Genomic DNA, 16,169 nt, shown 5'->3' with positions numbered 1-16,169 from the left:
TATATATACTTTAAAGCACTAGGTGTGTACAGTGCAGCCATAGTATTTACATTTACATATGAACTTCGACATGTTCCACGAATGACAAACAAAAATATTGCTCTGAAGTTTGTTACAATTTAAGAGCATCTTTATTGAACCCAGAATAATTTCATTTGGTAGAACGGTATAAGAGTGCGCCTTTCAGCCGTACTCGATCGTGGTAAACTTTCCCGATTTGAGGTCGAGGACAATAAAAGGTTGCTTCATGCGTGCGCCGAGGATCAGGATTTCTGCCCCCAGGCGAGCAGAAGTAGGAATCCAGTCCTCGGACGGAGCCTCAATCAGCGAATCGGAGAAGAACGTCAGTTTGGGAGTGTCTGTTGTGTAGCATCTAACCACGACGGCGGAATCTAGTCTAGAATTGGAAAAATAATATATATTCTGGAAGATGGTATGAGTAAGTGAAGGCATCAAAGCTGATCATAAGTATGTGGGATGGATCTGAACATTTAGATTTATCACCGGGGCTTCCTTCTACAGCTCTATACTGTAAAACATTAAAATGGAAGGATATATGGAAATGGTAAAGCCACTTTGTGTGAGAATTCACGTAGGTTGTAAATATGTACTCTACTGAAAGCAATATATAATAAAATCATAAGTAATGTGTGATAAAATTACATAGATCAGGTTAAGTACATTAACCAGTTGCGAGCATCTGTCAAAAGAAATTACTATAAACATGCTTGTCCTCTATACCTGCAAGCCGTGAAGGTGACCCCCTGGCCGGCCGCGATCGCCAAGCGGACAGGAGCCAGCGTCGGGGGATCATCAGGCGGCGACACGTAGCGGGTGGCGACGCGGCCCGTCCACTCCACCACGCTGCCGTCGCTCGTCCCCACGTACACGCGCCCGCTCTGAGGGGAGGAAAGAAGCGAAGATGCGGGGCGGTCTAGGGAGCTTATAGTATATCTATCTATCTATCTATCATTTTTTTCACATTCATAGAAGTGTACACACTCATAAATAAATATAGTAGAGGAAGAGATAGAGACAGAAAAAAACAGATGGTAATGATGGGCGATACTCATTTTTTAAATATATTACTTCGATTATTTTTGCAATTTGTAATCTGTTACTTTTCGATTACTTTCACCCTGAAGTAGATTATGCAGTGGTATATATGTAGAGTATATGGTATATATTTATGGTTTTAGTGTAGTCTCTATTTCTTTCTTTTTGTTTTTTTCTCTTTTTTCTCTCTCTCTTTCTCTTTCTTTTGCTCTCTCTCTTTATCTTTCTCTTTCTCTTCCCCCCCACTCCCTCCAGTCCCATGCCCGTTGTTACCGTGGGGGGCTTAGGAGACAGAGACTGGAACCCAATTCTGGAGATCACCCCTGCATTAGGCCTCAGCCCTCGACTCGACTAATTTTTGCACGGTCTTTTCCCCTCTCTTCTCCGACCTCGTCTACTATACATTACCTAAGGTGTGAAAGGATGAAAGGTTGACTTTGTGCCTGTCATGAACGGCCTGGGGGAGCCATGGGCACGGTATTCCCCTGTTTAGTTGTCTAGCCCTTACCCCTCAAGGGGATGGACTGTTTCTCTCCCTAACATACCATGGCCAGTAATGAAGACTTTATACTATTATTAGGGGCGATAAGACTTGTTCCTTCATCAAAAAGTCTCAGTGATTCAAATTCTCCCGATTCCCCGATTCCAGGCTCTTCTGTTGTGTCCACCCCTACGATCATCTTAGATACTTTATTTAAACACAGCTAAATGGGATCGATTTTCGTGTTCCCCCCTCCAACAGCTTCTTACTCTGACAACACTATCCTCTTCCAGTAGTGTCTCCAAAGTAGGCAAAGTTTCCTACCGCAGCCGCCCCGATCCTTATCACAGTTACATCCAAAACCCAAGCTAAAGCATTATCAACCCTGGCAGACTGCACTGGCAAACCCATCCCTGCCCAACCTTATCCCACCCTCAGTACTCGTACCGGAACTGTCTCTGTCTCCCCAAAAAACTGTCCTGTCTACGACAAGGATTGGTCAAATTGTGGAGACTTACTCGCCTGCCTCAGTGACTGTGATGCTACACCATTCCCCCTAGAGGCCGTCGTAAGTCCCCCAACATTAATGTTTACATTGGTGGAAAATCCCTCCTTGTCTGGCCATGTCCCGCCAATGTCAGAATCGTTGGAGTCTAAGCCATCCTTTCAAACACTGCCTTTCCACAACCCGATACCCTCTATGTGCCAAACCAGGTTATTATCAACCAAACTACTCTGCACAGTCACGCACATGTGCCATCTGTGGCGGCTCCCATAACGTTTTATAGGGGCTGCCCTACCTACAAGTTTGAATCTGAAGTGGCAACTCTCGGATTCAGACTTGACCTCACTCTTCATGAAGGCAGACAGGAAGCACGTCGGCTAGGTTTCTCTCTCACTCCCTACTCCAATAATCGCTCTACCCCTCACCTTTCCTCCCAAGATGTTTCTGCGTCTCCCCTAGCATCTCTTCCTCATTCCATTTCTACCCTCTCCCAGTCAAATTCTTTTGCCATTCTAAATCCAGACGCCCCAATCTCCTCTACTCTTCAATCACCTAACCTAATTTATCCCATCTTCGACCCCATCCTTTTAACATCAACCTCTCCCTCCACCCCTCAAACATGTCCCCTCTTATCCTCCCCCAATAAGAAAACCTTTGTTTCTCGGACCTCCCCAACCGAATCCACAGCAGAAACTCTCGAAGGCATTTAAAACTATCTAATCATGGCCCAAGATAACATACCACACCTCAACTATCAAATCTCTCTACTCCCATTCCTTCTACACTCAAATTATCTGTCGATATCCATCATCATCCTACTCACCCCCCTCCACCCCTTCCTCCCATTCCTTCCCAACACATCCCATTTCCCACTGCTTCAGCCGCATCACCCCCCCTCCTAACCCACCATCCCTTCAGAGTCCCCCTGGATGTAACCCTTTGTCACAGCAACCCTCGTCCCTAGATTTTCTCCTTCCTGACATTTTCCTTCCCTCCCTTACGTCTTCCCTCCCTTCCTCTCTCCCTCTCTTCCTCCCTTCCTCCCTTCTTCCCTCCCTATCTCCCTCCCTCCCTCCCTCCTTCCCTTCCTCCCTCCCTCCTTTCCTCCCTCTCCCCTTCAGTTCTTTTCTCCCTCCTTCCCTCTCAGTTTTCCTCACTAACTCGCTAAAACCAAAGTACTAACTGGCGAGACCCCGAGGCCGTTGAACGCCGCCCCTTCCGGCAAGAGGTCCGGGGGCGCCTGGCCGCGCGTGGTGACGAGGGAGTTCCCGACGAGGTCGAGGAAGAGGATGGCCCTAGGCGTGAGAGCTGCCAACGTGGCCTCTCCGCTGTGCATCAGAGACGTCGCCATCCCGACCTTCAGTTCAGTGGATGCGATATGAGCCCCTGGAGAGTGGAGACATGTGAATCCCTGTTTTTTTGTCATCTAGATGTTTCCCTTACGTTTAAGACATGAATGAATGCAGTTTTTAGTAACAATTAGGTATTCAGTTTAGTGAATGTCATGCATACAAAAAGAGTTATTTCGAAACAATTCTAACACTACTAGAAGCAATGTATTCACATATATATGTACAGTTGCTTCAAAAAGTTCCCATATCACCAGTGCTATGGCAATGTTTTAAACATCCCCCTACATACATGGTATTTCCTGCCATCATGTTTGCCATATGTGTCCAACACGAATGCCCGCTTAGTTATACTATGTCTGTGACCCATCTTGATAAGAGAAACAGGGTATATGAGTTTCTTGAAGCAACCGTACCATTTTTATTGTCTAGTTAAAGGCAGTTCTTCTCGTAGCCTTCTCGTCCATATACATCGGGCTTCACTTCTATACCTTTGGTCCAGCTGAAAATATGAACAACGGAAGCGTCAGCGAGAGAGGCGAGAAACCTGCCGCTCGGGGAGAAGCTGAGGGAAATGATGACGCTCTCGGGGCCGCCGCGCAGCACCCCCACGTTGGCGCCGTCGAGAGGCCGCCACACGTGAATGAGGGCGGCCTCGGTGTCGCAGGCCGTGCCCTCCTCGCTCTCCACGGCTAACTGGATTCGGAAAAAGAGCCATCGCCGTCAGCAAATAGACAGTAATCGAGTCGGCATGTATGGTTCAACTTTGTATATCTGGCTAAATAAAAGACATGTAGTAAATGATACATAATATAAATAAATATACAATTTAGGTCAGCTAAACATACCAAGGAGAAACAAAAATGAAGGAAAATGCGAAGTAAGACTGTATGTACCTGCGCTGTGGCAACCATAACTGGGTCGGTCTTGGATATGGCCAAGGTAGTGATGTGCGTCTCGTGTTCTTTGTAGCCGATGCTCTGGCTCGTGATTTCGCCGCCTGAGAGGAAAGAAAATGTGAGATTGTATATTCACACACACACACACACACACACACACACACACACACACACACACACACACACACACACACACACACACACACACACACACACACACAAACACAAACACAAACACACACACACACACATACACACACATATATGTATGTATATATTTGAATAAAGAAACGTATTAACATCCATTCATCTATTTATCTAAGTGTCTATATGTATGCATGCATGTATCTGTATTTCTGTCTAACAGCCTTTTCATCCATCCATCTATACATACACAGTATAAAGGAGACGAGAAAGCGAAATCCGAAACAACGGAATCCCAAAACATTTCCTCGTACCTTCTAATTCGAGCTTTCCCACCACGCATTCGTTGCAGTAGAACACTGTCTTATCATCCGCGGTCAAGGTCGGGATAGACCGGAGCCTCTCCAGGTGCCTCTTGATGCCCTTCGCGGTTCTCAAGGTGCGCTTCGGGCCGCCCTTCCTGCTGATGCTGTCCCTCATGGAGTCCAGGCCAGCCACGGAGGGAGTGAGCACCGCCGTCGCCTCCAGTCCGGCAGCCTCCAGATCCGTCATGGTGATCTCTGCACAGGATGAAATGAGGAGAAAGATGGATTCGTTAACACGGTGGCAGAATGACAGAGTATGACCTTATTGATAGAAAGATAGAAAACTCCACTACAAACAAAATCCTTGTGGATTTCACATTCGGGTCTGTTGCCTCATCTTTCAATTAAAATCTTGTCATGTAATGTATTTTTTTCTGCTAACAGGGTGTCTGCACCTTTAGTAAGAAAAGCCATTAAATCGTCGAGCGTCACCTTCTTCAGGCAGATCACTGAATGCATGAGCAGGTAGCTTCTTCGTCGATTCCTCCCCGTCCTTTTGCTCGTCGTCCTGGTCTTCCGCGAATTCGACCTTCCTCACATGCCACACGATGACGGATGTGTCCGCGCCGCCAGTCGTCACTATCTTCGAGTCATCGTAGGTCCACCTGACGTTGGTCACGTGGGCGCTGTGACCCCTGTACTGGCGGTGCTTCTTAAACCCGCCCTGGCGAGAAGGTAGCGGTGGCGACATGATAAAAAACAGTGCAAAATGAATATATATATAGAATGCCAAATTTCAAGAATAAAAGAAACAGGTTCAAACTTCACAAATTACGTTGAAGATCAAGATCTGTTCTCATAAATCTTCCGACAGAGCTCACCTGGCATGGATACCTAAACAGTCTAACGAGGCCTCCGTCGTCGCATGCTGTAACCACTAGAGGGAGGGAGTTGGCTGTTGCTATGGCGTTGATGTCAGTGAGGTCCATGAACTTTGCCCAAATTCCCTCCACCGTCTCATCAAGGACGCAGGTAAGTGGGGTTGACCATTTCAGGAAGCGACTAGTGGCGTCTGGTATCAGCTGGCGGTTACCGTGTGGAGCCTCGAAGTACAGCTGCTCGCCCGCCCCTGCAGAGATGGGAACAATAATAAGAGGAAAAGACATGCTATTAATTATTTTAAACAAAAGAAAAAAAACCCTCATAATTTGCAAAGTGCAATTTACAAGTGCGTATGTATATAACACACACACATATATGCGTTTATAAAAGTCATGGCCATGCTTGCAGGAGTATACGCTGATGTAATGAACAGTTTCGCTTGTTGCTATTCTTAAGTCCATGCTAGACAGGTTCAACCATATTAAAGGGACTTCCTAGTGCACCCAGGCTAAATTACGACCATCATCCAAGATACATATAAACTAGTGGGTGGATGGCACTCGACTGTCTCCCTCATGATGTGCCCAGTGCGAAGGAGCCCCTGGTTACAGAGGCGACCAGGACCGCTCTGGAGGAGAGGGTGCTAATATTCCCCGGGCAGACCCAGGCCGCTAAAAGACAAGGGAACTGAATCCGACCTACTGGCATGCCTTGAGGAACTTTATTTCACAAAATGGGATGCTATAGGACTCCGTGAAGTTAGAAAACTAGGCAAAAACAGTTAACACTAAATGCTGGACATGCTCTATTGAAGAGGTACAAAACAAGAATTTGGGGTAGGTTTCTTAGTTCACAAAAGCTATAGTGTAAGCGACCACACCTATCCTCCCTTCACCGACCTCCCAACCTATCAGACATCCTTACAGAATCCTACACTTTCTGCTTCAACAACCTATTCTCTTTCCTCAAACGCATACATATCCTTCATCTAATCTAACTCCTTACCACACCCGACCCTAACCCTTTCATTCACCAATTCCTTTGCCCAGCTTAGACAACTAATCACTAACTCAACCACCCTTCCCCAACATTAACTATAGTGCTACATGACCTTAGATGTCTAGCACATTTATCTTGCTTTTAACCATTAACCATTAACCATTATAGTGTAAGCGAAAGAGTAGCTTTATTAAAAAAAAAAAAAAAAGAACGGCAGAGACAACTTAAAGATTGTTCAAGTCTATGTACAAAACTGCATCCATAGTAATGAAGAAAAGTAGAACTTTTGTGATGTTCAATTAGCCAGCTATAGAGCCAAAACCCATTTCACGATATCAAGGTAGGTAAAGAAAGATAAAGGTAGAAACCTCAACTGGGGACCACAGTATACAGAACGGAAGTGGACATGGAAGTCGCCATCTGGCATCAAAACGAAATTGATTTCATTATTACAAACAGGCGCGTCATAATACAAAATGTGGAAGCTAATATTGGTAGCGACCATAGACCGGTCAGAAGCGGTATTAAATTACACCTTAGAAGGGAATGGTTTAATCTCATACACAAGTCGCCCCTTAATCTAGCTAACTTGAAGACCAGGACGACAGAATTTAACCATAACATCCAAAACAGGCAGCTATTTCTCAGCAAAGATCTTGAACATTGATCAAACCAACAAATAGTTCAATGACATAATGAAGGAAGTTGCACCTGTAGTAAGCGGTAAAAACAAGAAGCAAAACTCTAGTAAGCCATCGGTAGAAACTAAGTAGCCTATGCAAAAACGTAGGGATAAGAGAAGAATGTCAAGCAGGACCATCATAGAATTGGAGAGCTAACATAGACAAAACAAAATGAAAGATGATGTACGCAAATTCAACATTAAAAAATAAACGAAACCGATTTTCGGCACCAGCATTAGAACGCCATTAAAGGTGTTTTGGTATAAGGAGTAACAGATACATGCAATAAAGAAACAAGACGAAGTGACATACAGCAAAAATGAAATCATTAAAGCAGTAGAAGACTTTTATAGGGACTTATGCATCTCCAGTGAGCCACCAGGACAGTGGCTAATATGAAGCAAAAGATATAAAAAGAGCATTCAAAGGCATGAGAGAGGGAAAACACCAGGGGAAGACGGTGTTAATATAGACCTTATAATAGATGCAGGATAAATTGCAGTAGTGAAACGAGTCAATATTTTGAACAAGTGCATTATAAACGGTAAAACGCCGAAAGCTTAGAAAGACGTAAAAAAATATTATTATACACAAAGGGATACAAAGGATCTAAAGAATTACCGACCCATAAAGCTCCTGTCACTTATCTACGAAATGTTTACGAAATTCATCGCAACTCGCATCTCCGACACTAGATTCTAAAAAGCCTAGAGAACAGACAGGCTTCCGCAGTGGATTCTCAACAACAAACCACATACACACACTAACCCAAATAAGAAAGGAAAAAAAAAAAAATTAAGAAACCCCTGTGTATGGCTTTCGTCGACCATGCCATATGGGTCAGAAATATGGACTGCGACTAAGGTACTGGAAATGAAACTAGTAAGTGCCCAGAGATGAATAGAAAGACTGATGCTGGGAATTAGCCTAAGAGATAAGATGAAGGCAACATGATCACAGAGCAGACCAGAGTGGAAGATATATTTACGAGCGTTAAAAAGAAGAAATGGAAATGGGCAGGCCATATATGTCGGAGACAGGATAACATATGGACAATTAAAGTAACAGACTTAGATATAGCTAATACAAGAAGGCCAAGAACTAGACCAATGACAAGATGGCGAGACGAGATAACGAAATAAGGAAGCCAAGATTGGAAACAGAGAACACAAGACATCCTGCAGTAGCATGGTACAGGCTGATGATGATGACGAGGATATATTGCATGTGTGTGTATATGTATCAAATTCTATATAAAATCCAATACCTTATCAAAAAGAAAAATAAAAAAATAAATAAATAAAAAATAAAAAAATGTCATTTAAGTTTCCTCGCCACGGGTAATCAGCTCCAAACTTAGTGCCTTCTTCCGATCACAAGAGCGGATGCGCGAAACCAACCCGTATTGGCCTGAATGAGTCTCGAGTCCTTATGCCAGGTGAGATGCGTGATCCACGACGAGGCTCCTCGGCACACTCCAACCCTCCGCAAGCCCGACCCTTCCTTGCTCACAGTGTCCCCGTCCGTGTCCACGACGTACAGGTCCACAAGGCACTCGTGCGATCCTACAGCGAGGAACCGGCCGTCAGGAGAGAACTTGACTTCTGAGATGCCCTCAGAGCGGTGCTGGGCCCCGCCGTGCTTCTTCAGGCTCGGGTACAGGTAGAGGGCCACGCTCCCTTGTGGTGAGAGAAGGTGGAGTTTTAGTTTTGCTGGCATCTTCCTCGTCAGGGAATAAATAAAAGAAAGGTACGGAGAGAGAGACATAGATAGATAGATAGATAGAGATAGATAGATAGATAGATAGAGAGAGAGAGAGAGAGAGAGAGAGAGAGAGAGAGAGAGAGAGAGAGAGAGAGAGAGAGAGAGAGAGAGGTAAAAATGCCTTTTTTTTCTACAGCCTATAATCTTTTAATCTGAACTCCTTTTTAGGGATTTACCGTCAAGATAGCCGAGGGCCACAAACATGGCGGTAGGATGGAAATGCACGCAACGCGCGGCCTTCCTCAGGTTGACTGAGCCAAGAGCCAGGTGCTCCTCCAAGCCCCAGCGACGGAGGGTGTTGTCGTCGCCCACCGTCACCGCCTCCATCAGCAGAGGGTGCGTGTCCAGACCCCATACTTCGCCCTTTCCATGACCCTGCAGAGCGCGGCTTTGTTTAATGGGTTCCGCTAAACTTTAAGCGCTAAAGCCAAAGAGTTTCTCATTTCAAAGAATTTACTTGAACTGAATCTGCAGCCAACCTGAACGATTATATTGAGCTGTCCCTCTCCGTCCATAAGGAGAAGCTCAGCGTGTTGGGTCGCCACCAGGATGGGCGAGTTGGTCCCCGGGGCAGCGGAGAGGCTGCGGAGGCCTGGCTGAGCGGAAGTGAAGGCCACCGCCGCGGTCTCCGCCAGGAAGTGGTCGCTTACAGGGAACACCCTCAGACACTTGGTGAATTCCCGGTCCCACTTACACACGTAGCCCCCTTGTCCTGCCGTCCAGATGTTCTGTCGAATTTCAAAGGCCGACTCATCAATACAATCAGCATTAAAAATAACTACTCTTATATTATTTTGACACACCCTTATCTGCAGATGCGTAAATTTAGATATTTGACAACCCAACTCACCTCATCAGTTACTAAGATTGCATACATAGGAGCCTTGTGAGCCTTAACTACGCGTTCCACCTTGAGGTCTCGGACTATTAGCACGGTGCCGGACGACATGCCTACCGCCCACCACTCCTCCGATCCTTCGCCTCCTCCTACTGCACTGCACAAAGCTGTTTCCTGCAACGTTGATAATACCGCTCCTGGTTTATCAAAATATCACAATTGTACTTTCAGGCCTGCTAGGAGAATCATTTACACGTAACAAGGAAATGGATACCTGTTCAAATCTTCATTAAACAAACCATACGTTGCGCTTTCTACCTGTTTCAGTTTGCGGCCCAACGAGACCTGGCGATGGGTCAGTCCGCCGCCGACATGGTTCCACACCTTCACATGCTTCACGCCAAAGGTCATCAAGCGGTGGCTGTTGGAGGGACTGAATCTCAATCCAAAGACCTTGTCGCTGTGGCCTCTGGAAGTGGGTAGGGGATTATTGGCGACGAGGTTGAACGAAATCGGAAGAAGGTAGATGAGAAAGAGGAAAGAGAGGAATTAGGTAGATTAAAAGGAGTAAATGTACCGTGTTTATATTACACAGCTGAAGAGATGCACAGGGGGATCTGGCGTATAGGGATCAAATTGACAAGATGATATACTGAAGAGGGAAAACCTGCAAAAAGTGATACGACTTATAAGTAAATCTGTCCACAGACCTGGCGCTGGCGAGTTTATAACCCTTGCGCCAGTTCCAAACGACAAGGGTGTGGTAGTCATCGAGTCCTAAAGATGCCAGGCGCTCCCCGTCTGAGGAAAAGTCCACCGCTGACACGCCTCTCGTATGACCCCCCTGAAGGAGGGATAAGATCCTGTGGTCTATTGCGTCCCACACGTGAACTGTCGCCTCACGCCCGATCTGCGGCGGATGAGATGCACATCTTACTCGTCTTAGAGTTGGAAAAATAATTTGCAACAGTGATAGTTTGATACAAACGTTCTTACGAATGAAAACACAACAATAATCTGATCTGTTCTTTGCCATCTAAGCAACACCATGCCAGTTTCTGGTTATCATACAACTGCAAGGGAAAGAGTAAGCCTGTAATATGGTAGCAATTTTTCTTACTTCAGACTAACTTACCTGACCCGAGGCGACCAACTCCCCTTCTGGATGGACAGCTAAACACAGGATGTCGTCTGTGTGGTGGAGGTAGTGCTCCTGACGAAGGGTCTCAGGATCGCACACGATCCCCACCGCAGCGACGTGGTAAACCACACGCCCATCCTTTAACCAGTGGGCGTTGTTGCGACATTCATGGGCGCGATACCTGAAAGATTGGAAGAAAGAAAGAAGTAATTCTCCGCTTTAAAAGCAGGACTCCAACTCGTACACATTTTTCTTCGAAATATACTCGAACTTACATTCTAACATTCAGCAGCGACTTAACAACACACACAACGACCTACCCGAAGATATGGTTCACAGAGAGGGCGTGAATGGGAGCAACGTTAGCCTTCTCGTTTTCGTCCGTGGCGGCGCGGCGTTTCGCGAAGGTCGAGTCGGTTGCGACGTCAACACCGGGCGTGGCGTCGTCTGTCCTCCTCCTGCTGCGCCGGCTGGCATGGCGGTTTTATTACGATGTGTAAATTTACTACTATGAATGTGACAGTTTTGCTCAATTAGCTGCTGAAACACGGGTGAATAACATTTTACCTAGATATTCATATATAATGTCACTTCGGAAATGCTGCATTGACGTCAGAACTATCTATATAATTACTATAGTTGCAGCGTCTGCTTTTACTAAGAGAAAGATCACCTTCACTGCCTAAAGAATTAACAAAAGGCTTTCCCCATAAACTTATAATGAAACAACTTTCTCGAAAAAAAAGAATGATCTTCACACCAACCCAGACGATCTCGTCGACCCGGCTAGCTCTTCCTCTAAGTCGAGGGTGAGCTCGGGAATGCCCTCGAGTTCGTCCTCGGTGTCCAGGACATCGTCGTCAGACTCGCCTTCAACGGAGGACGGAAGCCTCACTGGCGGGGCAGAAGGGAAGCTCAAATTTTTGCGTTCAGACTTCCGGAAAACAACACACACAACGACCTACTACTCATTTGTGTAATGCAGGAATGGCAAAAGACATTGGTGTAATCATAACGAAATGAAATGGTATTAAGCAAGTTACTGTTAAAAAAATCCTCGTAACAAGTTATAGTGAGCTTGTAACAACGATGTCATCACAATCACGGTACCATCAACAACGGTTGCTTTTAATGAAACATAATAATAAAAAGAAACGACAGCCAGTAAGGAGAAATATACTGTAATCAGAGTGTAACAGCCATTCAACCATCACATCTGTAAATATACCAACTACTAGATGAAAAAAATGATGCATTTCAACGTTAAAAATGATGAAGGGATGCCTAACCCAAGTCCATCCTGGGCGAGGACCTTCTTGAGGGCCGAAACCTCCACAGGAAGACGGCGTGGTCGGCTCCCCCGACAGACACCACGTATTCGGAGTCATTGGTCCACCTGACGTTGGTCACGTGGGCGCTGTGGCCCACGAAGCTCCGAGGTTTTGCGCCTGGACAGGAGGAGGAGGAGGAGGAGGAGGAGGAGGAGGAGGAGGAGGAGGAGGAAGAGAAGAAGAAGATGAAGATGAAGAGGAAGAGGATGAAGAAAAAGAAAAAGAAAAAGAAAGGGAATAAAGAAAAAGAAAAAGAAAAGGAGAAAGGAAAAAGAAAAAGAAAAAGAAAAAGAAAAAAGAAAAAGAAAAGAAAGAAAAAGAAAGAAAAAAGAAAAGGAAAAGAAAAGAAAAAGAAAAGAAAGAAAAAGAAAAAGAAAAGGAAAGGAAAACGAAAAAGAAAACGAAAGAGAAAAAGAAGAAGAAGAAAAGAGAAAGAAAAAGAAAAAGGAAAAGAAAATGAAAAAGAGAAAGAAAGATAGAAGAAGAAAATGAAAGACGAAGACGAAGACGAAGAAGAAGAGAAAGACGAAGAAGAGGAGGAAGAGGTAGAGGAGGAAGATGAAGATAATGAGGTCGTACATTTACACAAATATGCAATAAACATAACATAATCATATACATCAATATCCAAACATTCCTGCAGTGCGTCTCACCTCTCTTTGTGGAAGGGAATCTGAACAGCTTGACCAGACCAAAGTCGTCGCCAGTTACGATAATGTTGTAGTAGAAGTTTGCGTCTGATGCGTTGATGTCAGAAACGTCGGCGTACTTGTGCCAGAGCCCGGCCACCTGAGGACCCAGCACGCCCGTCCAAGTGTTCCAGCCCACCGACGGGATGGAGCTCTCGTCCACTATTGCCTCCTCTGGATAATTATAATGTGGTACGGAATGGATAGGTTATATGACCGCTCATTCTCTGAAACTCTCTTTATGAATGAAAATTACGAGTCAGTGAGCTTTGTTCCCCATATGTTCATATTCCGCATTTATAATTAACCGTTATGATCTGTCTGTATAAACTTAGGGTATTACCTGACACGTTGTAGATAAGCCTCTGGCTGTCGCCTGTATTCACCTGGATGTAGAGGGAATCGCTAGACCAGTCGAGGTGAGTGATGAAGGAGGAGGCACCCGACAGCACCTTTGTCCTTTCGTAACCGCTCTCCACGGCGTACACGTCCACCTGGAAATGTAATTACTCTCACCTTTTTCACTTATTACAGAAAAATTAATATAAAAATGACACAAAATGGATATTTAAAAAGAGAAATGATATCTGGAAGGCACTCACAAAGTTATCGTTGGAGGCCACGGCCAAGAATTCCCCGCTGGGTGAGTATTTGAGGTCGTGGCGCACCTCCTTGCGGTCGCTCACACGGTACTGCTCCTCGAGATGCCTGGAGGCAGAACAGGTTTAGTTTTTAAGTCGATAATTTTTGGGTGGAAGATGTCACGAGTATTTTCTCAGGCGAAAAAAAGTTTGTAAACTAAATGATGTTTTAAAAAATGACGATGAAAATAGTAATGATAATCATGTTGATGATAATTGTCATAAATATATTTATAATAGTAATGAAAACGAAATCATGATGATAAAAATAATAATTGTAACAATAATAATATCAACAAAAAACAAAAATAATAGCAACAACATTAGTTATAACAAGACTTTCTAGAAAGAGCATATCACAATGCACAGTGCTGATGACAAAAATATCATTATAGAGAAATGGACGACTGTCGTTGTAGAGGGAGATTTACGGTTTTTCTTTCTTTCTTTCTTTCTTGTATCTGTACCTTATTTATCTACTGATTTGGGTGCTCGATTTCTAAAGGTGATTTTAGAAGATCAGCTTCATGAATCATCGAGCCTGCAAGATTCATGCACTACAGACCATGTACCAGATATGCAAACTGTAGAATCATGAGTAATATATATGAGCAGTAGTTAGCTTTATGGACTTTTTAAATCTATTATCTCATAAAATAGAAACATATAATCAGGATAAAATTATTCGATGCTAAAGACGCAGCAACAAATAAACAACAACGTAAAAATCCATCACCAATAATCCTTACTCGGCCCATGATAAAAAAAAAAAAATCCAAACGAAAAACATCGAATTTCAAGCCTATAAATAAATAAAAAAAAAAATCTAATCAGTAACATGAAATGCCATCGCCATTTAGTCCTTACTCAGCGTCGAGAATAATGTAAATCCCCCGAGTGAGGCCCACCGCCAAGTGCTGGCCATCGGGACTGAAGGCCACAGACCGCGCCTCCACTTCCACCGTCGTCGTCGTCATGGGCCGGTGGTCCTCCAGGTCCCACAGCCTGCCGGAGTGGGTGAAGAAGGGAGTCAAGCGTAGTGGTTCACACGCACACTACAGTGGATGTATATGTATATATATATATATATATATATATATATATATATATATATATATATATATATGTATGTATATATATATATATATATATATATATATATATATATATATATATATATATATATATATATATATATATATATATATATATATATATATATATAAAATATATAATCATATATATATATATATATATATATATATATTATAATATATATATACACACACACACACACACACACACACACACAACACACACACACACACACACACACACACACCACACACACACACAACACACACACACACACACACACTCACACAGTTTCATATGACTATAGTTAATGCATTTTTTACAGCTTTTTAAACACGGTGTGTGACTGTGTGACTGCAAACATATATTGTGTGCTGTTCAAATACTTTCACGTAAATATTTTAAATGTTATTAAAACTTCGAAAAGTTTGAAGAGAGATGAAACTTTATTATTGCAGAATGTCGTGTAACCTTTACTGTAAAACAGTATGACGGAGACAACCCTGATATATTAAACTTCTTTAAAGATACCGAAGTTGTGTTCATACACAGCCACCGTGATGAACGAAAAACACTCTCCTCTTTAAATAAAATGGCTGAAAAAGATATTATACACAAAATAGGTTTATTGAAAGATGAAACAATTCAGATCGTCTCATCTAGCGAAAGCATTTCACGTAAGGTAGGGTCCTCAGGCACTATCACCATGGTTGATACAGCGCCACAATCACCATGGTTGACACAGCGCCACACTCACCTCACAGTAAAGTCATCGGAGGCGGTGGCGGCGACGGGTCTGGAAGGGTGCGTGGCCAGACCCCACACCTCCCCCAGTCCGTGGCCCTGCACGATGCACGCCGCCGAAAACCCACCGTTGTCCTGAGCTCGCACGGTCCAAATCTCGTTCTTTTCGGTTCCTGCGATAACCTGGAGGGGCAGAGCGGGGGTGAGCTGGGTGGGTGGGGGGTGATCAAGAATATTTAGCAAGGGCAGGTCGGGATTAATGTCACTATCGATTGTCGTTGTAATGTGCGTTTGTCAGGCCATGGGATATTGTGCAGTCAATTGTAAACGTATATTGCTAAACATAAATGTATATATGTATATATATATATATATATATATATATATATATATATATATATATATATATATATAGAGAGAGAGAGAGAGAGAGAGAGAGAGAGAGAAAGAAAGAGAGAAAGAAAGAGAGAGAAAGAGAGAGCATGAGAGAGAGAGAGAGAGAGAGAGAGAGAATGAGAGAGAGAGAGAGAGAGAGAGAGAGAGAGAGAGAGAGAGAGAGAGAGAGAGAGAGAGAGAGAGAGACAGAGATAGGTAGGTAGGTAAAGGGAAAGAGAGAGAGGGTG

The 16,169-nt window shown here is 44.0% G+C and overlaps 1 protein-coding gene across 1 annotated transcript in view; it reads right to left on the bottom strand.

The window, feature by feature from the left end:
- Positions 1-27: 27 nt before the first annotated feature.
- LOC119577513 (echinoderm microtubule-associated protein-like 6) overlaps positions 28-16,169 on the bottom strand; it is a 16,422-nt gene continuing 280 nt past the window's right edge. The window contains exons 3-25 of the mRNA XM_037925108.1: positions 15,560-15,729; positions 14,575-14,712; positions 13,669-13,774; positions 13,410-13,560; positions 13,031-13,240; positions 12,336-12,494; positions 11,811-11,940; positions 11,367-11,516; positions 11,041-11,227; positions 10,616-10,815; positions 10,224-10,374; positions 9,918-10,079; positions 9,547-9,795; positions 9,244-9,442; positions 8,704-8,982; positions 5,621-5,868; positions 5,232-5,463; positions 4,749-4,994; positions 4,288-4,391; positions 3,883-4,087; positions 3,226-3,428; positions 742-899; positions 28-397 (exon numbers count right to left, since the gene is read on the bottom strand). Coding sequence (XP_037781036.1) covers positions 184-397; positions 742-899; positions 3,226-3,428; positions 3,883-4,087; positions 4,288-4,391; positions 4,749-4,994; positions 5,232-5,463; positions 5,621-5,868; positions 8,704-8,982; positions 9,244-9,442; positions 9,547-9,795; positions 9,918-10,079; positions 10,224-10,374; positions 10,616-10,815; positions 11,041-11,227; positions 11,367-11,516; positions 11,811-11,940; positions 12,336-12,494; positions 13,031-13,240; positions 13,410-13,560; positions 13,669-13,774; positions 14,575-14,712; positions 15,560-15,729 — 4,251 coding nt within the window. The 3' untranslated portion in view covers positions 28-183. The remainder of the gene's footprint in view (positions 398-741; positions 900-3,225; positions 3,429-3,882; positions 4,088-4,287; positions 4,392-4,748; positions 4,995-5,231; positions 5,464-5,620; positions 5,869-8,703; positions 8,983-9,243; positions 9,443-9,546; positions 9,796-9,917; positions 10,080-10,223; positions 10,375-10,615; positions 10,816-11,040; positions 11,228-11,366; positions 11,517-11,810; positions 11,941-12,335; positions 12,495-13,030; positions 13,241-13,409; positions 13,561-13,668; positions 13,775-14,574; positions 14,713-15,559; positions 15,730-16,169) is intronic.

This window comes from Penaeus monodon, chromosome 10 (genome assembly GCF_015228065.2).
Source record: "Penaeus monodon isolate SGIC_2016 chromosome 10, NSTDA_Pmon_1, whole genome shotgun sequence".
NCBI classification, from domain to species: Eukaryota; Metazoa; Arthropoda; class Malacostraca; order Decapoda; family Penaeidae; genus Penaeus; species Penaeus monodon.
This window is presented reverse-complemented; position numbering and strand designations above follow the sequence as displayed.